Source organism: Protobothrops mucrosquamatus, unplaced genomic scaffold (assembly GCF_001527695.2).
Source record: "Protobothrops mucrosquamatus isolate PMUCROS unplaced genomic scaffold, P.Mucros_1.0 scaffold2342, whole genome shotgun sequence".
Lineage (NCBI taxonomy): Eukaryota > Metazoa > Chordata > Lepidosauria > Squamata > Viperidae > Protobothrops > Protobothrops mucrosquamatus.
The window spans coordinates 7,947-30,964 of NW_015388423.1; the positions used below are offsets into that span (position 1 = coordinate 7,947).

Here is a 23,018-nt window from a genome sequence, read left to right on the forward strand (position 1 = left end):
CTCCAGTCCCCTAATCATCTTTGTTGCTCTTCTCTGTACTCTTTCTAGAGTCTCAGCATCTTTTTTACATCGTGGTGACCAAAACTGGATGCAGTATTCCAAGTGTGGCCTTACTAAGGCATTGTAAAGTGGTATTAATACTTCACGTGATCTTGATTCTATCCCTCTGTTAATGCAGCCCAGCACTGTGTTGACTTTTTTGGCAGCTGCAGCACACTGCTGGCTCATATTTAAGTGATTGTCCACTAGGACTCTGAAATCCCTCTCACAGTTACTACTATTGAGCAAGGTACCCCCTATACTATACCTGTACATTTGGTTTTTCTTGCCTAAATGTAGAACCTTACTTTTTTCACCATTGAATTTCATTTTGTTAGATAGCGCTCAGTGTTCAAGTCTGTCCAGTTCCTCCTGTATCTTAAGCCTGTCTTCTGGAGTGTTGGCTATTCCTGCCAGCTTGGTGTCATCTGCAAATTTGATGAGTTCCCCATCTATCCCCTCGTCCAAATCATTGATGAAGATGTTGAAGAGCACTGGGCCTAGAACAGAGCTCTGGGGCACCCCACTACAAACTTCCCTCCATGTAGATGCGGTTCCATTGAGGACCACACGCTGAGTACGGCCGGTCAGCCAGCTACGAATCCATCTGGTGGTGATGCTGTCTAACCCTATCTTATCGAGTAGTAGGTTGTGATCTACTTTATCAAATGCCTTACTGAAGTCCAAGTAAATTATATCCACAGCATTCCTCTGATCCACTAATTTTGTCACTTGGTCAAAGAATGTAATAAGGTTTGTCTGGCATGATCTGTTTTTGACAAACCCATGTTGGCTTTTAGTAATGACTTTGTTTGCCTCTAGGTGATCGCTGATTTGTTGTTCGATTATCTTTTCCAGAATCTTCCCAGTTATTGAGGTCAGGCTGATAGGTCTGTAATTTCCTGGATCCATTTTTTTTCCTTTTTTGAAGATGGGAACTACATCAGCTCTTTTCCAGTCCTCTGGTAGTTCCCCAGTTCTCCAAGATCTTTGAAAAATATACTTCAGTGGTTCTGAGATCACATCTGCCAGTTCCTTGAGAACCTTGGGGTGTAATCCATTGGTGATTTGAACTCGTCTAGGCTGGACAGGTGCTCACTTATCATTTTCTTGCCTATCTTAACTTGTGTTTCTATTCTGTTTTTTATGGCACTATTTTTGATAGGTTGGCCTGTTTTTTCCCTTTGTGTAAAGACAGATGCAAAAAACGAGTTAAATAGTTCTGCTTTCTCCCTATTGCTAGTCACCTGTTAGTTGTTTTCCTTTATATTCTATTGGGTCATCTCTAGTTCTATGCAGGATCTCATCTCTGACTGATTTCTTGACAAATCTAATATGCACTTCCTTAGATAAGTTGTTTCTTCTTGCATAATTTGTGTGTATTCTATATATTTCATCTATCTCATTTGCCATCTCTTTCTCGATTTCTAAAGCTCTCGCTAACATATCTGTCATCGTTTCTGAGAGATCCCCTTCTCTTCTTTCACGTTCTGAAAACGTAAGTAGTGATCTGCTTTCTCTGTCTCTAGCAAGATAACAGTTTTTTCCAATTCTTTGTTTGCTTGTGAGAGTCTTCCGTTCATTTCATCTACTCTTCTTTCCTCCTTATTCATTCTATCTTCCATTTCTAATAATTTCTGTTCATTTTTCAGTATTTGTTGTTGGAAGCATTCAAATTTCCCATCCATTGCTCCCATCTTCTCTTTGAGTTCTCCGGTGTCATTCCTTATTTCACCTATTTCTTTTTTCAGGTCTTCATGGTTTCTCAACATGACCTCTTGCATTGATTGTAACATTGATTGTAGGTCTTTAAGTGAGCCTGCTCTTTCCCTTGGTATCATTTCTTCTATCGATCTTTGCTCTGCTGGGCTTAGATCCGCCGATATTGTTTGAGTTATCTGCCTTCTTCCAGTCCCAACTTTTGTTAAGTTGGGAATGCTTGTGATTTTTTGGAATGATGTCAACCAGCCCTCCCACTTATGTACAATCTTTGTCTTTTCTTCCACCACACCTGAAAGATTTGCTATTCTTCTAATATTATAATCACTGATACCGTATATCTTAACAATATTATGTTCTGTTACTAACACAATATAAAGCCTCTAACACTGGCACTTTTAATATACAGTAATTAACAGGCTAAAGTATTTATCAGTTTCAAATGCTCATATTCCACTGCAAATCTAATTTATCTAAATAGTTGTATATAATAATAGTATAACAGTTGATTCGTCTAAATATTATAGCAGATGTTCAATTCATTAGCAATACAGTCCAAGTTTTACAATTAATCTCTTAATCTCTTAGGGGTTGACGTGATCAGCAAGGTAGACAAATATGTGATTTTTGTCACCTTCTTTAAGTTTTCAGCCTTTTGTGCCTAGTTAGTCTCTTCCAGTTAGTCTCTTCCAGTTCAATCATGTAATAGGTTATATTCAATCAATTCTTATTTGCCTGGGTCCTCAATTCAACTACAGCTTGTCCTTTTTATTTTTTGGAGTGATTTTAGGGCAGTTTCTTTACTTTATTTCTATGCGTGTTTTCTTCTTAACTTGTAGGTGTCTCTCTTCCCTCGTTTAATATCAATCAGTCCTCCGTTCCTATTCAAAATGACCGCTCTATCTGCTCAGTCAGCACTTTCGCTTTTCAAGTTTTTAATTTTCTTCTTACCTTTGTTGAAAGAGCCAGAAAGAGAAACACCCTTTTATCCGTTAATCCTTTATAGCTTATAAATCTGTTGCTTTAAGGCAGTGATGGCGAACCTTTTAGAGACCGAGTGCCCAAACTGCAACCCAAAACCCACTTATTTATCACCGGGTGCCAGGTGGGTGTGGCCCATTGGGTGGGCGTAGCTGTGGTGGTCATGGCAGACTGGGTGGGTGTGGCCAAGGTGGGCGTGGTCACCTCGATGTTGCTCATGGGGAGGGATGCCTGTGGAAACTGGGCAGGGTTGGGGGAGATCCAGGAGTCTCTGGCTGGTGGGGCAGTGGGCAGGAGGCTCGTCCTGCGGGGTGAGGTGAGGCAGGGCTGGGGTGCCATTGTCGCAGGGCAAGGCGAGGCAGGGGCTGGGGCAGCTGCTTCCTGACACCATCGACCCCCACACACAGAGGTCAGCGAGCGCATGGGGGCCAACAGTGTCTGTCAGCAGCCACAGCCTGCCAGCCCCTCGACCGGCGCACTCTGGGGCTCCGCAACCCGCCACAAGAAGTTCAGAGAAGCCGCCTCTAAGCTGGACAGATGGCCAACAGCTGAGGAGGCGCTGCAGTGGGTCATGCCCGGGAAAAGGAGAGCATGTGATGCCAGGAGGGATGGGACAGGGGGGAGGGAAACCAGCCATGCTGGGATGCATCTGGCCATGTGGGACCTCGGCGAGTTAGCGGGAAGCTGGTTGAAGAAGGACGGTTGCCATCTCTGGGGCATGGCGCACATGCCCACAGAGAGGGCTCCGAGTGCCACCTCTGGCACGTGTGCCATAGGTTCGCCACCACTGCTTTAAGGTAAAGCCTCTTTTTCCCCCGTGCTCCTTATCGCCGCTATCTCACAGGGGAGGTAGTTTTACCCCTTTCGCTCTAGGGTTTCCTTTCTCTTCTTTTCTTCTTTGAAATTCTCCAGAATGATTTAACACTCCGGATCACTTTCAAAGACTCGCTGGGTACTCACATCACCAGATTTGTTGTATCGTTGTCCCGCTAAATCACCACTATCTTTGTCCAGCTGACAGCTGTCACTTCTTTACGGCCGCCATTTTCAGCCGTCTCCTCCCTCTCAGCTTCTCTGAGGCTTTCCTGCTTCTTACGGTTTGGACTGCCGTCCGGGATCGCTCTGCTGGGCGCCTCCTTTTCCAATCTCCCTCCAAGGGATTGGGGGCTTTAAAAAGCCCACCGGGCACAGAGAAGCAGCTGTGGAATCAGCGCACTTATTCGGAGAGCCGTCTCAATGCAGCCATTCCGTTTGGCAGCTGGCACTGCCTCCTGCTCTTGTAACTTCAAACAGTCACTAAGTGAATTGTTGTAGTCGAGGACTACCTGTACTTTTATCACTTTTTTCCTTTTTGGGGGCGGGGGTCAGGTTTTTCACACTTGCTAGATGACTGGTGGTACTCGAATACTGGAGCCACGCCCACCCAGGGGGCCACACCCTCCTGGCACCCGGCAATAAATAAGTGGATTTTGGGTTGTAGTTTGGGCACTCGGTCTCTAAAAGGTTCGCCATCACTTTTCTAGGTTGTACAAGAGAAAGTAACAGTATCTAGTGCAGTGGAAAGGTTATCCACTATCAGAGGCCACCTGGGTAAAAAGAGCTGATGTAAAAGCTGATAGATTAATATGTAAATTTTATGATAAATATCCGAATAAGCCTAGGGATGATTCCTGATTCTAACTCCTTTTGCTACCTACAGGATTTCTCTCTTCTTTAGCGGATCCAACTGTCAACCTTCAGACGATTCTGTCTGCAGCCATCTTTACTTTGTTTTCAGTTGCCACAGCCATGGGTGGCAACTTAGCCATAACAAAGACTTTCTTGTGGGAACCAAGGTCAAGCTGCCTAAGTTTTGGCAGGCTGGAGCTACCGTTAGAAAGCCCGCCAAAGTAGTTAATTGGGGATTGTGATTTATGACAACTGAAGGGTGGGGCGTTCAACTTTTACTTTCCAACCTTTGGGGGTGGGAACTTTCAGTCTTGGGTTCACCTTTGTTCGTGCCGATACTATGTAGCCATTAAAAGTATTCTTTGAGGAAAGCAATTGCCTCAAGAGTTCTTATTTCTACTGGTCTTATCAATTGGAACCATAACATCCCACTTAACAAAAAATATCCGGAAAGTTTATTAGTCGGCTATTGTCCTTCTTAGGTCCTAGATGTAAAGGAACCTTAGAATATGGACATGTCAACTAGCAATTCTTCACTGGTAAAATAGTATTGTAGTGAATTGATTCCTTGAAGGAAGTTAAGCGTAAAAATGTTAAAGTGATATTAAATTATACTGTAAACATTTGGAAATTCTCAGTGTATGAAGACCTTTGGAAAATATTGTGCTTGGACCCATACAAAGAAGGTGATTGTGTATTCCTGGAAAGAAGTTTGTACTTCAGACTCTAAAAGTTGGCTTCATGCAATCTGTCACCTCTTATCTGGCTTTTCCTCAAGGGAGAGATGAGATTAGACAATAGGAATCCATGTGGTCCAATTCATTACTTTAAAAGGGAGTGGTATTAATAGTGTGTTAATACTTGAAACTTTAGAATGGTAATATGATTTTAAAATTTGAATGGTATTCTTGTGTTTTATTTGTTTTTGGCTATGTCTTTTTTTCCCTTTGTTTCTTGGTTTTGTTTTGGTGGGCTTTTTAAACATTTTGATTATTTTTAAGCATATGATTTGTTTTATAATAATCTATAGTTTACAATACTGTATATTTGTTATTAACTGTTATTAAGAGGCATTGGTTTTTTTAGAAAAATGCAACTACAATTCTTTTTTTTAAAGGAAAGGACCCATGCCAGTCCTGTCCTCTCTTATCCAAGGGTTAACCCCTGAACCTCCTCCCACTGTGACTTTCCTCTTTCTTTCTGCAGCCATTAATGGTTATGTCTTCGGGAACCTCCCTGAGATCACAGTATGTGCCGGAGATCGGGTCTCGTGGCATCTCTTTGGGATGGGCAGTGAGATTGATGTCCACACTGCCTTCTTCCATGGACAGACACTGATCAGCCGAGGACACCGGACTGATGTGGCCTCCCTTTTCCCAGCAACCTTCGTGGCAGCTGAAATGGTCCCTCACAATGTTGGGAAATGGCTGCTGACCTGTGAGGTCTCTGACCACTTGCAAGGTGAGCACCCTCAGTCCTTAAGTCACCCACCACAAAGAAGAGCCATTTTGCTTGAGAAGAGAGGGGAGAGCTGAACCAAACCCATAAAACAGGGCCATGCTCTGAATCAGTTGTCTGTGGGATATGGTCAAAGAAGTCAAGATGGCAGCTGTAACACTGCATAGAAGAAGTTGTTTTTTTCATGTGTGACCATTATCACAGCTGCCATCTCAACGTTTTGACCATATTCAGAGGACATCTTAGTATCTTTGAGGAAGTACTTTATAATCCATGAAAAAGATGGTAGTGCAGTTGGGTCTTCTTTTTTTGGCTAAAAACAATCAGATACCACAGTTGTTTCAGCAATTTATAATATCACACTGTGAACATTTCATAGATCTAGAACATTTTCTAGATTTTTTAAATCTAATGCTTTTAGGAGAGCTCCCTCTTCCCAAAGACAGGAAAAACAACTAAAAATAATTCAAGGGAAACACCACAAGAAGAAAGGAAAGCTAGAATAAATTGCAGCTTCATATGTCATAAGTATGATTTTTGCATGATCAATATTTTAATAAATGAGTGAATATGTGAATACAATGAGAGATGTGAATACAAAGGTAGAGAAAATACTTAATAAATATGCCAATGATACCAAATAGTTAGATAGGGCAACTAAAGCCTTAGAACAGGGCTTTTCAACCTTTTCATAGATTGTACCACTTTTAGGATATCACAATATTTGAGTAACACCAGTGCTTAGCAAGGTATCAAAAACTTGATGACTAAAAAAAGGGGGGGTTGGGTTTTACTGATTAGATTCATTTGTTGTTATAGAAATGGCTAGTTTATAATATGGAAAAGTAAAAAGTTGAGGTTCAATGTTAATGCTTCCTTCTACTGCAACAGAGGAAGTCTGTTCTTTTTCCCTTCTCCCCCTCACTTTCCCCCCCTTTTTCCTCCCCACTGTGTCCTACTATTTGCTTTTGTATTTTTGTATTTTATTCTATAATCTAATAAAATGTTACAAACTGTAGAAAAAAAAAGGAAAAAAGTACCAGTTTTAATTTCTTCGGGGGCTGTTCCTTTGCTGAATCACTTTCCCTTTGCACTGACAAATGTATGATGAATTTATCCATATTTATTAATATGCACCACTACCCTGGTGGTCAGCCGGCTGGTCGGCCCTCTTTCCCTTTCCTCTCTCTCCTTCCTCTCTGCCTTCTGGGCTTTCCTTCCACAGTGTAGTAAGAATGCACCCCCCAATCCTGCACTGTACCCCTAAAGACACAGGAATCAAGCACAAAGCAAGAAAGGCTCACAAAAGCCTCCCAGAATAAAGAAACACTAACTTCGTTTTCTTTTCTTCAAGCTGTCAAATAATAGCCTCAGGCATTCCTCAGTTTAAACAATGTTGCAACCAGAGCCTGAAAAGTTCCAGCAATTTCGAAAAGTGATAATCTTAAATTAAGCCTGTTTACCTACAAAGCAATCTTGCTAAAAGCCATAGACAGACTCAAGATAAGGAGGTAAAACTAATTACATTTGTTTAAAACCTACAGAAGTGAACATTTTGGATTCATTGCTAGACTTTGTGAAACAAACTAAAATATTCCAATAACCAAGCACACAAACCTAGCCTCTGAATTACGAAATGCTGTAAAAACTGTATAAAAGTCCTTATGGTAACCTGATCAAGCTGCCAGCTAACCCAGAACCTATTGGCTTCCGAAATAAACCAACATCCTTTCTGACATGCTCAACTTCCGGCTTGTCATTTCATTAGTGCTGATTGCATTCTCCTAGCTGGAGAATATGAACTTCTTCTTCCCTGTCTCTTTTTCCTCCTTGCCTGCTGGGCTCTCCTTCCAACAGCTTCTTCTCCATCCCCTTCTTTTTCCCTGTTGTCTTTTTCCCCCTTTCCTGCCAAAACCACCTCTTTTATATCCTCTCCTCTCCTCCCCCCGTTTTCTTCAGTTCACCTCCAGCTCTGCGCTACTTCCAGAAGCGCCAATCAGCTGGAGCCAATCAGCTGGAGCCCTGCAGCGATCCTGGGGCTTCTGCCAAGCCCCAACAGTCCTGCAGCTCCAGCTGCCTTTTCCTCAGGCTTGGGTCGCTTCAGCTCATTCCCCTCCCCTGCTACACTTTTCTAGGAAGGTCATGTACCACCTGCCATGTGCCAAAGTACCACTCGTGGTACGCGTATCACCGGTTGAAAAGCCCTGTCTTAGAAGATGGGCATAAAATTCAGAATGATCTTTTTTTTATAACAAGTTTTTATTGGTTTTCCAGTTTTACATTTGAATATTTGGAAAGCAGCATGGTGATTGGGTAATCAATAGTACAATAACAAAATCTTGGCTTCCGGTTCCGGGTCGCAGCGCTGCGGTCGTGCAGAGCTTCGTCTCTTTGCCGAACAAGTTTCCCCCGCCGGTAGACCCTTAGTTGGGTCGAAAGTCACCCTGGAGGGGCGACCACTGTTGAGGAGGCTGCCTGTTTGACTGCAGAGGGGCGGTGGCGCCCTCTGCTGTCCAAGCGAGCTCCTTTGGGCCGACGGAGTAAAAATCGGTCAGTAAAATGACCGATCACTTAGCTGCACCAGCCGTACGCCACAAGAACATCTAAGCGAAATAGAACCACCGTGGTAGATTCGTTGAGACCTTTCCTTGCCTCTCCCTTTCCTATTTATTCCTGTGAAAAGCCTTTGGAATCATTTCCCTATCTTTTTAAAGCAGCTTTGTTGATAGGGGAAGGAAAGCCTTGGAACAAAAGAAAAATTAATTTTAACTTTTTCAATGGTTGATTTTATTTTTGAATATTTGGGAGTCCTAGAATCCTTGTTACAGAAACTTAATATGCTAGCAGTTTGGAGGAATTTTTTATTTTATTTTATTTTCTACTATTTTTATAACTAAAGAAAAGAAGGAAAAAAGGAAAAGAGGGAAGAAATCATTTTTATTGGGGGTCTGAAAAGACTGAACAACTGGTTAACCCTTTGGGGACATCTTGTGGTGAAATTATTTACTGCAATTGTTATTCCTTTTTTTTGGACTCTTGAGTTTGACTTTGACCTTCAAATTATCTCAAAAGGGAAAGATAAAGAAGCTGTATAGCTGGGTGGAAGCGGATATTGACTGATTGTTATTAAATACAGCCTCCACCAAAAGAATAATGGTTTTATATACTACTGAAATGGAGGAACTCTGTCCAGATTTCATTGGACAAAATTCTTGAAAATACTGAACAAATAATTGCCTATACAAAAGAGATTATTTTTCAACGACAAATTAAAGTGCAAGATGTAAGTGAGCACTTTGTAAGCCAAGAAACAGCAGAAGGGGTATATACTCAAGAGACCCATCTTCAACCTTATTCACAATTTACTGAGATGGAGGAATTAAATTTACATCAGGACTAGCAACCTACACCAGAAAAAACTTTTGATGCTAATGAACAAATGACGCTTAGCACGGAAACTAAGGATGTTACCCCAGAAGGGCAGGCTGATCTCCAGATTCCAACTGATTACCTGACAGATAAAAAACCAATAGGAGGAAAGCAAAATAATATTAAAGAAGACTCTACATTATTTTATAGACAATCTATTGAGACTTTGGATGGTTCAAAAATGACTGTAATTAAACTAGACGCAACTTCAAAAAAGATGAAGATGGATGTTCAACCACGAGCTATTGAGAATCGCTACAACTTTTTCACTAGCCTATTAAAATGGACAATGGGAGATTCTCCCCTGATTTATGCGTTACGGCAAGAAATGGAGGGAGTTTTATTTGTGGACTTAGAGGCTTTACTATGGAAACCCATTTGGAACAGAAAGAAAGCTAGAATAAGATATAAATATGGAATTTAAGATTGCATTTATGGGTTGCAACGGCTTTATAGAGATGTGGATTGATTTGGATTTGGATTTTAAAAAGGTGTTTTTAGGATAAGATTTATATTGAAATATAGTAAGAATATTGTCATGTGTCTGATTAACGAAACACTTAAAAGGACTTTCAGGCATATTTTCTCCTAAAAGCATTTATTAAGGTTGCAGAGACGTCAGTACAGCATGGTGGAAGAAATATATTTCTGACAAATATATTTTTTGGAATAATAGATCTTCCTTCTTTTCTCTTTCTTTTTCTTGGTCTCTTTTTGTTTCTTTCTATTATTTTTTTTCTATTTTTCCTATACTTTTTTATTATTAGATATGATAGCTAATTTGTGGAGCTATAATGATAAAAAGATTGTAATGATGGAAGAGATGAAATTAATAAATGAAGAATTACTGAATAAGAAATAGAATATAGTTGAGAAATGTAAGAATGTAATTATGGAAATAATATGCTTAAATAAGAGAAATTATGGACACCTGAATTGTAAATAATATTTTTTAAGGCTAAGTTAGATATGGTATTTGGAAATTAATAAGCCTAAAAACAGGGTTTGATTACATCGATGAAATGTTGATAATTTCTATTGATTAATTGAATTCTTATTTAGGAATGTATTAATGAATTAATCTTACCTAGAAATGTATTAGTTTGACTATACTATTCTAATTATTAGAGAGGGAAATTTTAAGGAGCATTATTTGAGCTATATATGTATGATGTTATTGTACCTAACTGATTACCCTATCTCCACGTTGTTTCTCAAGCTTTCTGGTGTAAAAAGGGAAAAATCAATAAAATTGTTTGGAAAAAAAATAACAAAATCTTTAGTACATATCTCAGGTTACATCATCACCAAAAAAAATCCTTCTCTATATCCCTTAACATTTGCTATATCATATTTAAGCTAGTAAATTTCTAATTATAACAAGCTCAGTTAAAACATTTATCATTATATTTTTACTTATACATATCCATATCCTGTATTAAATTTTACCTAATTTTTAATTACAATATTCCAGTTTAACCTTTAATATCCATAGTGTTTAAATTTCGGGTAACCCAAATTTCCTTTATTTCACTACATAAAATTATAATATCTAAAATACACCTATTACTTGGATATATTCTTATTTTATTTCATAAACATTTTCTATTTCTCATCCTGATACATCAGTACTTACTAATAGAGTATCCTTCATTGTCTCAAATCCATCGTCTGTGTTATCTGGGCTAAACAATAATTCGAAGTTATTCCCTGATAATTAATTTTCATTTCCCTTATAAATCTAAATCCACAATATTAGGCCAATTAATCCCTTATTTTTTATCATTTTCCAACAATAGTTAACTCTAATACCATATTTCCCTTCATCTCAAAATCTCCCTTCAGCCCATTAGTTCAGACTTTAGGATGCTCTCTAATAAATCAAAAGATCCCATTTTTTAAATCTAACTCTAGCTTTCCTTTTATGCCAACTAGGCTTCCACACCAATGCCTTTAGGTCATCTGATGGATCTCCCTTCATTCTTGTGCATGTTACTTGAATCAAAGGAGACCATCTAATGGTCAATTTTCCAGAGGAATTGGCCTATTTATGGTCATTAAGTTGTCGCCCTGGTAACCCAGATCCCTATATTTGTTCTAACATATTTGTCTTCAATTCAGTCTGGTCTTGTTCCTCAGGTTTCTTCTGGTCTAAGTAAAAAGTCACGTCCAATTTTATGGTTGTTGTTTGGTTGTCTAGGTTTTCTTCAGCAGCCTCCATCTTGGTATTACTTTCTTCTGTTTCTGTTGTTTTCTGGGTTGTAGATTCTTTAGTTGCAATCAGGATTTGGTTGTCTAGATTTTCAGTACATTGTACATGTTCTTTAAAGTCCTCTGTCTTGGTATTAGTTTCTTCCACTTCTGTTGTTTTTTTGATTGTGAGTTCTTTGGTTGCAATCAGGGTTTTGCTTTGTAGATTTAAGCTGGCACCTTTGTCTTTCAGTCTAGTAGCTTCAAGATTTTTTTCAAGTATAAGTTTGTAATTAAGTGAAGTTTGTTGCTGGTCTTCCTCCATTTCTGATGTAGTTATAGATAGTCCTTTACTGAAGGCTATTTATTAAACAAAAGTCAGTAAGTCTCCACAGTCCTAAAAAGCAGTTTCACCGCCCAGCTGTTCTCTCAGCTTTTAATCTCTTTAGATAATACCAAGGACAGATCTGGGCTATGAGCAGGCCATTTTGTCAAGAATATTCACTTGCTGTACCAAGTTTAGCCACAAGATGTCCTCAATAACATTTAAAATCTTTTTCAAATTCCAGGCTAGGTTTTTATCCAGTTTAAGTTCTTTTCCATCTTTTTTACAAGTAGATAGAGTAGCAAATCCCTGTAAAAGTAGGAACTTTTTGGGTCCCAAAATATCAAAAAGAAGCAAATCCAATTTTTAGTAGTTCTTTTCAAGGCTTTATTTTCCCAAGTAGCCAAACGCCACCATTTTAGAGGGTGGGAGGAAAGCGTTCCCTTTCCTCTCTCCTCACAGGGGGAAGAAATTTCAAGAAGCTTTTAAGAGGAAAAATATTTAGGGTAGAAAGAAGGTAGGATCTCACCCAATTCCTCCGTGATGCTTTCGAAGTGCTTGTTAGTAATTTTGGCCTTGGCTGGTAGTAGCTTGGTGATGGGCCATGTTAATGGCCGATCTTTTTCCCGTCAGTTCAAAGAGTTGCCCAGGATCAAACGGGAGAGCTGCTGCCCTTCCGCGATTGACCAGGAGTCCTCTTTATGCTCGTCACCCCTCTAGGGCGACTTCCGACCCTTTTCAGGGTCCCCCAGTGGGAGAAAACTGGATGGTGGAGGGAGCGATTGCCCCGCACGTCTTCCAGTGCCGCGATTGCAAACCGGAAGCCAAAATTCAGAATGATCTTGATAAGGTAGAAAATGAAAGAAACAGAATAAAATTTTGCAGAAATAAGCACAATGCACTAAGAAAATAAAAACTAAATGCACAGATGGAGGATGAAAGATACAGGGCTCATTAATTATATTTGTAATAAAGAATAGTGGCTGATTCTACTCTATACAGGTAATCCCCCAGATACGAGCGTTTATTTAGCGATATTTCACAAAAACGAGGTTATTCAGAAAGGGTACTTATATTAAAAATTCAAAATTGCGATCAGAAACAGGCCTCTGTAGCCATGTGACTTGAATTTGGTCCCGGCTGATGTGGTGGCCATTTTAACTCTGTGACTTGCCTGGGCCAGTTTGGGCCTACGAGAAGCTGGAAGTGGTGTGGTTTTTTGTGGGGGGGAGTTGTGCCTGGTCACATGGCCAAGCAAGATTTTTGCAGCCGGCAGGACCGTTTGTTTTTGTTTTCCTGGGTTGCGTGTGGAAGATCTGCTGCTTGCTGGGCTTGAGGACTGGGCTTGTAGAGAGCTAGAATTGCTTCTGTAAGTATTTTAAAATATTCTTTTTTGTTACTCTATAGTACTGTACTGTATTGTTTGTAATTACTTTGGGAATTGCTCTGCTTTTTATTGTTTTGTAAGTACAGTATTTTGCAAGATTGATTGTTTGCATTTGCCTGAAACATATAGCATGTGGTTGCTGCTGCTCCTTTCCCTAGCATAGACCCATCAGAGATTCTGCTAACACTTATTGGAAGGAAATCCTCCCCCCACCCATTTTGGATTTTGGCTGGAGAAACTTGTCCTGGTAAGGAGCAGTGTGGTTTTGTTTTTGTTTTTTTAAAAAAGGTTTTAAATTTAAGTTGCCTCCAGAAGTTGTGGGTATTCTCTCACTGGAAGCTTTTAAGAAGAGTCTGGATAGGCATTTATCAGAAATACATGTGAGAGCAGTTGGTTAGACTAGATCAGGGCTTTTCAACCAGTGTACACCTGTGGTACATTGGCATGTGGCAGGTGGTACACGACCATCCTAGAGAAGTGTAGTGGGGGAGGGGAATGAGCCGAAGTGACCCAAGCCTGAGGGAGAGGCAGCTGGAGCTGCGGGACTGTCTGGGCTCGGCAGAGCTCGGCAGAAGCCCCAGGAGCTCTGGCAGGGCTCAGCTGATTGGCTCCAGCTGATTGGCACTTCCAGAAGCAGAGCAGAGCTAGAGGTGAACTGGAAAAAAAGGGGGGAGGAGAGGAGAGGATATAAAAGGAGGTGGTTTTGGCAGGAAAGGGGGAAAAAAGACAACAGGGAAAGAGAAGGAGATGGAGAAGAAGTTGTGGAAGGAGAGCTCAGCAGGCAGGGAGGAAAAAGAGACAGGGAAGAAGCAGCAGCTGTTGCTGGAAGAAAAGGTTCCCTGGTTCGTTTTCTCCAGCCAGGAGAATGCAATCAGCACTGTAGAAATGAAAAGCCGGGAGATGAGCATGTCAGAAAGGAGGTGGGTTTATTTCGGAAGCCAGTGGGTTCCTGGTCAGCTGGCAGCTTGAATGGATTACCATAAGGATTTTTATACAGTTTTTACAGTATTTTGTAATTCAGAGACTCGGTTTGTGTGCTTTGGTTATTGGAATATTTTAGTCTGTTTCACAAAGGCTAGCAATGAGACCAAAGTATTGGCTTCCGTAGGTTTAATTCCTTTAAACAAATGTAATTAGTTTTACCTCCTTATCTTGATTCTGTCTATGGCTTTTAGCAAGTTTTCTTTGTAGGTAAACAGGCTTAATTTAAGGTTATTGCTTTTAGCAATTGCTGAGCCTTTGCTACATTGTTTAAACTAACACACGCCTGAGGCAGCTTAAAGAAAAAAAAACCTGGAGTGTAGTGTTTCTTTATTCTGGAAGGCTTTTGTGAGCCTTTCGTGCTTTGTGCTTGATTCCTGTGTCTTTAAGGGTACAGGGAAGGGACTGGGGGGTGTGCATTCTTACTACACTGTGAAAAGAGAGCTTAGAGGTAGGGAGGAAGAAGAGGAGAGGGAGAGAGGAAGAAGGGCCAACCAGCTAGCTCGGGTCTACAAACTTAGCAACTTTAAGATCTGTGGTCTTCAACTCCCAGAATTCCTCAACCAGCCATGATGGCCGAAGAATTTTGGGAGTTGAAGTCCACAAGTCTTAAAAGGGCCAGAGCTAGCTGGTAGTGGTGCATATTAATAAACATGGATAAATTCATCATACATTTGTCAGTGCAAAGGGAAAGTGATTCAGCAAAGGAACAGCCACCGAAGAAATTAAAACCGGTACTTTTTTACTCTTTTCCTACAGTTTGTAATATTTTATTAGATTATAGAATAAAATACAAAAATACAAAAGCAAATAGTAGGAGACAGTGGGGAGGAAAAAGAGAGGGAAAGTGAGGGGGAGAAGGGAAAAAGAACAGACTTCCTCTGTTGCAGTAGAAGGAAGCATTAACACTGAACCTCAACTTTTTACTTTTCCATATTATAAACTAGCCATTTCTATAATAACAAATGAATCTAATCAGTAAAACCCAAAATCCCCCCCCTTTTTTTAGTCATCAAGTTTTTGACACCTTGCTAAGCACTGGTGTTACTCAAATATTGTGATGTCCTAAAAGTGGTACAATCTGAAAAGGTTGAAAAGCCCTGGACTAGATGACCTCAAGATCCCTTCCATCTCAGTTACTGTTGCAAGCCAACAGTTCTGTAAACTCCACCCCATCTCCCTCTGCATGCCTGGCTGGAGATGCTTAAACTAATGGCTGGCAAGTGTTTGTGTGTGTGTTTTAAAGCAATCGGAGATTTCTGTAAACTGGAGACGCTTAAGCTAATTACTTTAGTGGTTGCTGCAATCATAGAGTTCTCCACCCCCTCTGAAGAAGCTTTAGCTGCCTAGCAACAAATGGCTTTAAAAAAAAAGCCTACTGCCTACTTGGGAGGCAGTTTACAAGTATGGTGGTTACTGAAACCGGAAACAGCTGGTTTGCAGCTGGAAACAGTCTGCAGCAGTGGCAGGGAAAAGTCTCTCATTTCAGGCAGCCATAGGAGGAAATATTAAATCAAATCTTTGTTCATTTAACGACCTATTTGATTCAATTAATGAGTTTGATTTTAAAATGTTGTAATATTGAGTCTGATTCATTTGATGATTATGAGCCTAATGGGTAGGCTCTTTTAGGCTCGTACCTCAGGGACTACCTGTACAGGATATGAGCCAGTGTTGTGAGGTGGCTGCAAAGTAGGAAATTGCTACTTTGACTGCAAAGAAATAAATATAATCTCCAAATTATAGAAAGTAATTGTTCCATTTTATCCTGCTTTGATTAGACCTAACTTTAAGTGTATTATGCTCCTCTGGACACTATATGTCAGTGATGGCAAACCTTTTAGACATTGAGTGCCCAAAAACTGCCCTGCCCCCCACTTGCCCCTGCTCTGCCCGCCTGCAGGGCCACCTGCCACCTCCACGGCCTGCCGCAGATCACCTAGGTGGCCCTGCAGCACCATGGCACCCACGCCCTCCACCCTCACCCTGCAGCATCATCTGTGCGCGATGGGGCATGAGGGCGGAGTCTTGTCCCTGCTACCCGGCTGCCATGTCCTTGGCTGTGCTGCCCCGCTCAGGCCGCACCCAGAGGCGACTCTTCTCTGGTGGGGCTGCTGGTGAGGAAGGGGCCGTGGGGGGAGGCGGGGCTGGGGCGACGGCGTGTGTGCCCACAGAGAGGGCTCTGAGTGCCGCCTCTGGCACGTGTGCCGTAGGTTCACCACCACTGCTATATGTTTATGGTGTTTACATGTCCCTGCAGTCCAGCCAGATCCTTAAATTTTCTTCTTTGATTTGAATACAAAAATAGTACAAAATAACATCATGAAAACAAACTAGAGCCACTGAGGACAGAGACATTCAAGCACAAACAAGGATATGGCATCTAACATAAACTAGATTCCCTATGAGGCTCTCTTTAAAAGCCAGGTTTTAGCAGATCTCCTAAACCCCAAGAGTGTAAGACTCACGGAAATTGTAACAAATTTGTGAGAAAGACAGAAGCAATTATTAGGGGACTGTTATCTGAAACCTATGAAGAAAGATTGGACAAGCTAAGTATGTTCATCCCTGAGAAAAGCCAACTGAGAGATAGTACAACTTTTCAAATATTTGAAAGGAGATCACAGAAGCTGAAAGCTTCAATCAGAATAGAGCTGGAAGGGATCTTGGAGGTCTTCTAGTCCAACCCCCTGCTCAAGCAGGAGACTCTATACCATTTCAGACAGGTGGCTGTTTATTCTTTTCTTAAAAACCTCCAGTGATGAAGCACTCAACAACCTCTGAAGGCAAGCCGTTCCACTGGTTAATTGTCCTTGCTGTTAGGAAATTTCTCCTTAATTGCTTCTCTCCTTGATTAGTTTCCATCTATTGTTTCTTGTCTTACCTACTGGTGCTTTGGAAAATAAATTGACCCCCATCTTTGTGGCAACCTCTCAATACAGCTATCATACCCCCCCCTTGGTCCTTCTTTTCTCTAGAGTAGCCAAATACAAATCCTGCAGCCGTTCTTCATATGTTTTAGTCTCCAGGCCTTTAATCATCTTAGTTGCTCTTCTTTGCACTTTTTCCAAAGTCTCAACATCTTTTTTGTAATGTGGTGATCAGAACTGGATGCAGTATTCCAGGTGTGGTCTTACTAAGGATTTTTAAAGCAGTACTAATACTTCATGTGGTTTTAATTCTATGCCTCTGTTTATACAACCAAGGATTACATTAACATTTTTGGCTGCTGCTACATACTGCTAGCATATATTTAAGCAATTGTCCACTAGGACTCCAAGCTCCCTCTCACAGTTACTGTTTTTATATATATATACATTTTATTAGATTATAGAGTAAAATACAAAATACAAAACAAATAGTAGGGCACAATGGGGAGGGAAAAGGGAAAGGAAAGTGAGGGGGAGAAGGGAAAAAGAGAAAAAAGACATTGACTTCTGACTTCCTCTGTTGCGATAGAATGAAGTATTAACATCAAGCCTCAACTTTTTACTTTTTCATAATAGTATAAACTAGACATTTCTGTAACAACAAATCAATCTAATCAGTAAAACCCAAAATCAAAGTTTCATTTTTTTCCACTTCAAGCACAAAATCCAGTCTCCGTGTTGAAACAAAAATACTTATATTCTTTTCTTTAATCAGAACAGTTACTGCTTTTGAGCCAGGCTTCACATAATCTATACTTGTATCTTTGGTTTTTCCTGCCCAGGTGTAAAACCTTGCTTTTCTCCACATTAAATTTCATTTTGTTGGATAGGGCCTCTTGTTCAAGTCTGTCAAGATCTTTTTAGATCCTGAGCTTGTCTTCTGGTGTGTTTGCTATTCCTGCCAACTTAGTGTCATCTGCAAATTTGATGAGTTCCCCTTCTATTCCCTCAACTAAATCATTTATGAAGATATTGAAGAGTCCTGGTGGTACCCCACTGTTTACTTCTCTCCATGTAAATGTAGTACCATTAAGGATTACTCGTTGAGTATGGTTTGTCAGCCAGTTATAAATCCATCTGGTGGTGTCATCCCACATTTTTCTAGCTTACCAAGAAGTAGATTATGGTCTACTTTGTCAAATGCCTTGCCGAAGTCTAAATATACTACGTCCACAGCATTTCACTGGTCTACTAATTTAGTCACTTTATCAAAGAATGAAATAAGATTGGTTTGGCATGATCTGCTTTTAACAAACCCATGCAAATTCTCCTTGATTGTTAGAAAAAAAAGGATTAACAAAATGCCTGCGGTTCAACAGAGGAACCAATGATTCAGTCCAAAGAGGCAGGGAGGTGTGCGAGGGGGACTGGGCAGCCACCTCTCAGAGATGCCTGGATGGCCTCTGCAGCTCTTTCATTTCACAAAATATTCACAACTTTCATTTGCGGAAGTACAAATACAACAAGGATGGGGGAAGTAGGGACTAAGAGTGAGGGTTTTTACAATATCAGACCACTTTTAGGAGAAACTAGTAGAAAAAAATAAGGGAGAGAAACAACATTGTCACTAAAAGCATTGTTCTCATAATGTCAGCTAAATGTTTCATGTATTTATTTTCTTCTACTGTGGTAGCCCATAAACAGAAATGTCATTGATAGAAGGAACCTCCAATAATGCATTGCAAAACCACTCACGTACAAAAAAAGGCTTGAAAGCCAAGCCTTTTATAACTACTTACAGGGTAGAACTTTTTTAATGGAAAAAGGAAAGAACAAGACAAGAAAATAAAAGATTTCAAACAAAGTGGTATCTATTTATCTATTTGCATGCTTTAAAACTGCTAGGTGGGCAGGAGCTGGGGTGAGGACGAGAGCTCACCCTGCTATGTGGCTCTTGGGTATCAAACCTGGGCTGCTGGCTTTCCAGCCGACATATTCCAAGAATATATTCATGTTTTATTGCAAATAGCCTCATTAGTTCATCTAAGATATAAAAACCATGCTTCTCAATCTTGGCAACTTTTAAGTATGTGGACCTCAAGCATGGCTGACTGGGAGTTGAATTCCATGTATCTTAAAGCTTCCAAGGTTGAGAAAGCATACATTAGGGCAAATATTGAGAGGCAGGTATAGAAAAGGATTTTCAGCAACTGGGTATCTGGTTTGTCCCCAGATTTCTAGTAAGAACTAGCAATTAATTGCTAATTACAGGTAGTTCTCAACTTACAACTGTTAGTTTAGTGACCATTTGAAGTTACAATACCACTAAAAAAAGTAACTTATATGACTATTTTTCACATGATCATTTATCATCCAAATAGTCATGATCAAAATTCAGACACTTGGCAATTGACTCATATTTATGATGGTTGCAGTGTCCTAGGGTCATGTGATCACCTTTTGTGGCCTTCTGACGAACAAAGTCAATGGGGAAGCCAGATTTCCTTAACCGTGTTAATAATTTAACAACCGCAGTGTTTCACTTAACAACTGTGGCAAGAATGGTCGAAAAATGTGGCAAAATTCACTTAACAACTGCCTTGCTTAGCAAAGGAAATTTTGGGCTCGATTGTAGTTAAGTTGAGAACTACCTACACTGTGCACAGTGGTAAAATACCAGTGGGCATGCCTTGGCCCAGTGCTGGTCCATGGACCTGGGGTTAGGGACTCCTGATCTAACTGACAAAATGCCACTGGAACTTTTAACCGCCTCCGTCAGATTACCAGTTTCTCGACCAGTGCTGAGTTTACTAAACACCTGGTGCAGCCCAAATCTAACAGTGCTCTGAGATGAGTTTTCACCCTGGACCTGGGAAAGTTCAGCTCTATAGGGACAGTTGTAGGCCAGCAACTGGGCCGCACAAACAAGCAAAGCCCCATCCATGGGATGCATGCAGCAAACGAAACCACATTCTCTCTGGTCTGCAGAAAAATCTTCTCCACAGAATCGGTCTCTGGTACCCAAAACGTTGGGGGCCCCTGAGTTAGATGGCTCTATCATGGGGGGCACCTCAACAACTTTTGCCACCTAGCCCATAGGCATGCAGATGGGTGGGGTGCACTCAGAAGTAAATGTCAAAAATGTTCATTTGTGCATTTTAGTTGTTTTTTTTTGTTATTCTCACTTTAACAGATGCAAATAAATGAGTGAGAGGGGCAAATTTTCATTTTTCATTTAGTTGCATGATAATTCTGCACACTAATAGTTGCCCAATAATTGTGCATACATAGATATTCTCCTAAGAAAGCCAAACCCTCAGTTTTATTTTCTTAAATATTCAGGTTTGAGGTTTATTAACATTTTGGATTGACCAAGAGGACTGTAGTTGTTCAATAAGCAAATTAATTCTCCAAAATACAATTTGCCTAATATTTGTGCCCACAGTGTATACTTGAGTCTCTGTATTTAAGAGATAGACGGAATTTTCTCTATCCATCCCTCTTTGAGATATAGTTTAGATTTTTTAATCCTTATATATTTCTAATAAGTCTGACTTTTACTTTAAATACAGTAAGGACCCACCCCACTTTGCATCTTAAGAAGACAGAACTCTTGGAATATTTCTTCCAACAGGCATCTTTATTAGGAGAAGATGGTTGCAGGCGTTCTAGACAGGACCTGGGGCCCAAGCCCTACCATTCAAGGTTTTAAGTGTTCCCAAGCAGCCCCCCCATCCCACCGTCCTTCCAGTGATAATCCCAGGTGTTACATTTCCACCCCCCTTTTCCTCATGGCCGGCGGAAGGGAAACTTCAGAGAGGAGTAGATGAAAGCTGATTGTTATGGTCAGTCCTTTTGGTGCAATCCACATTCAGTCCCTTTGAAGTTGTAAGGAAGGAAGTGAGATCCATAAAACCCCTTTGCTCATCCCCCTTCCCCTTCGTAGTATGACAGAATCCAGAGAGGGCAGAAATGGGGTTTTCCATAGTTGATAACTAGAGATGAAATATAATTGGATTCTGACATCCTGCCCCCTTAAAAATAAGAGAGATCCACCTGAAAAGAAAACAAAACAGGTATAAAAATTAGTCTGGCTTGTTAGGATACTCTGTATGAAACTTCTTTAATAGCTTCGGGGCTCTGACATGACGTTTATGGACCCACTCATTTTGCGAGGCAGGGAGATGTTTCCAAGCAACTAGATACTGAGTCGCTCCATGATATCTCCTAGAATCTAGGATTTCCTTTATCTCGAAGTGTTGTTCACCCTCCACCATGATTGGAGGTGGTAGTGGAGATTTTTGGCCGTAACGATGACCGATGCTCTCTTTTCAGTAAGCTGCAATGAAAAATTGGGTGTATTTGCCTGAGATTTTTGGGTAATTCTAATTCTACTGTTACTGGGTTTATGATTATTTTAATTGGAAAAGGCCCTATATATTTTTTACAGGGTTGTAGGGACTTTAGGTATTTTGTATATAAGAACACCATTTCTCCTATAATGAATGGTGTAGACTCAACCCTTTTTTTATCGGCTTGTGCTTTGTATGCCTGCCTAGCTTCATCTAGTGCTTTTCTGACTATTGGCCAGGTTTTTTGTAATTGTTCCATCCATTCTTTCAGTGATGGGATCGCCGGTTCGTTTGGGGTTAGTTCTGGCATGGGGTTGAAACTTTGACCGGTAGCTATTTGAAAAGGAGTGTAACCTGTGCTGGAGTGGACTGCATTATTGTAGGCCACTTCTGCGAAAGGGAGTAGGCCCGTCCAATCCGACTGTTGGAAATTAAGAAAGCATCTTAAATATTGCTCCAGTACTGAGTTCGATTTTTCTGATTGACTGTTTCCTTGTGGGTGATGGCTAGATGTCAGTCCCTGAGTGGTCCCTAAGAGGGATAAAAATTCCTTCCAAAATGCAGATGTAAATTGCACTCCCCTATCAGATATGATGTGTTGGGGTGCCCCATGCAATCTGTAAATATGCTGGACGAAAAGTTTTGCTAAGGCTTTTGCGGTGGGAATCTTTTGGCAAGGGCTAAAGTGCACCTGTTTGGAAAACAAGTCCGTGACTGTCCAGATAACAGTACCGTATATACTCGAGTATAAGCCGAGTTTTTCAGCCCATTTTTTGAGCTGAAAAATGCCCCCCTCGGCTTATACTCGAGTCAATATTTTTCCCCAGTTCTTTATGGACTTACAATATCCGAGCACCGTTTAAAGAGACACCGAAGGCAGACGGTGCCCAACTGCGCGCCTTTCCCCCTTGGCGGGGTGGTCTTTTGCAAAGTCTTTTGCTCGGATATTGTAAGTCCACAGCAGTGCGGGCGGCAGCAGCAGCGGCGCCGTCTCCCGCTCCGAATCCCAGGCTGGAGTCAAGTCCTTTTCAAAAGCGCCGGCTCGGGAGCGAAAGCAAAAGGGGCAGGGGAGTGGGGCTTCGTTCACGCGCGGATCCCCTACGAAAAAAAACCCCCAAGCTGATGTCTCTCCCTTAGAATAAATGCCAACAGCAAGCACGAATGACCGGCAGCTTCCCCGCCCTTTTTTTCTCCCCGTTTTCCTTTAAAACACAAAAACACACACACGCACACAAAAACCCGATTATTACCCGGTTAGGTTACGGTAATAAAATCTCTGAGAGCACCAAAAACTCCAGAGCTCAACCTTGGAGAGTCTCTCCGATTGAGGGAAGGGAAAGGAAAAAAAAAACACACACACAACCCAAACTTTTGCCTTTTGCAAAACTGGCATCTCTAGAGAAAGGAGCGGGCTGCAAGCGCGGCCGTCCCGCTCCTGCAAACTGCGGGCGAGTCCCCCACAGATAATCAGATAAAACCAAACTAAAACGGGCGTCCAGGAAGTTAACTCACCCGGGCTTGGTGTCGGCGGAGGCTTCCTCCAAGTTTCCCTCAGGTCTGACTGCCGAGAGGAGGAAGAGAGGAGCTGCTGGAGCTGTTGCTGCTGCTGCTGTTCCTGC

General features: G+C 41.1%; 1 protein-coding gene across 1 annotated transcript in view; it reads left to right on the top strand.

Moving 5' to 3' along the window:
- LOC107295444 (hephaestin-like) overlaps positions 1-23,018 on the top strand; it is an 87,411-nt gene that overhangs the window by 7,048 nt on the left and 57,345 nt on the right. The window contains exon 2 of the mRNA XM_015824757.1: positions 5,614-5,868. Coding sequence (XP_015680243.1) covers positions 5,614-5,868 — 255 coding nt within the window. The remainder of the gene's footprint in view (positions 1-5,613; positions 5,869-23,018) is intronic.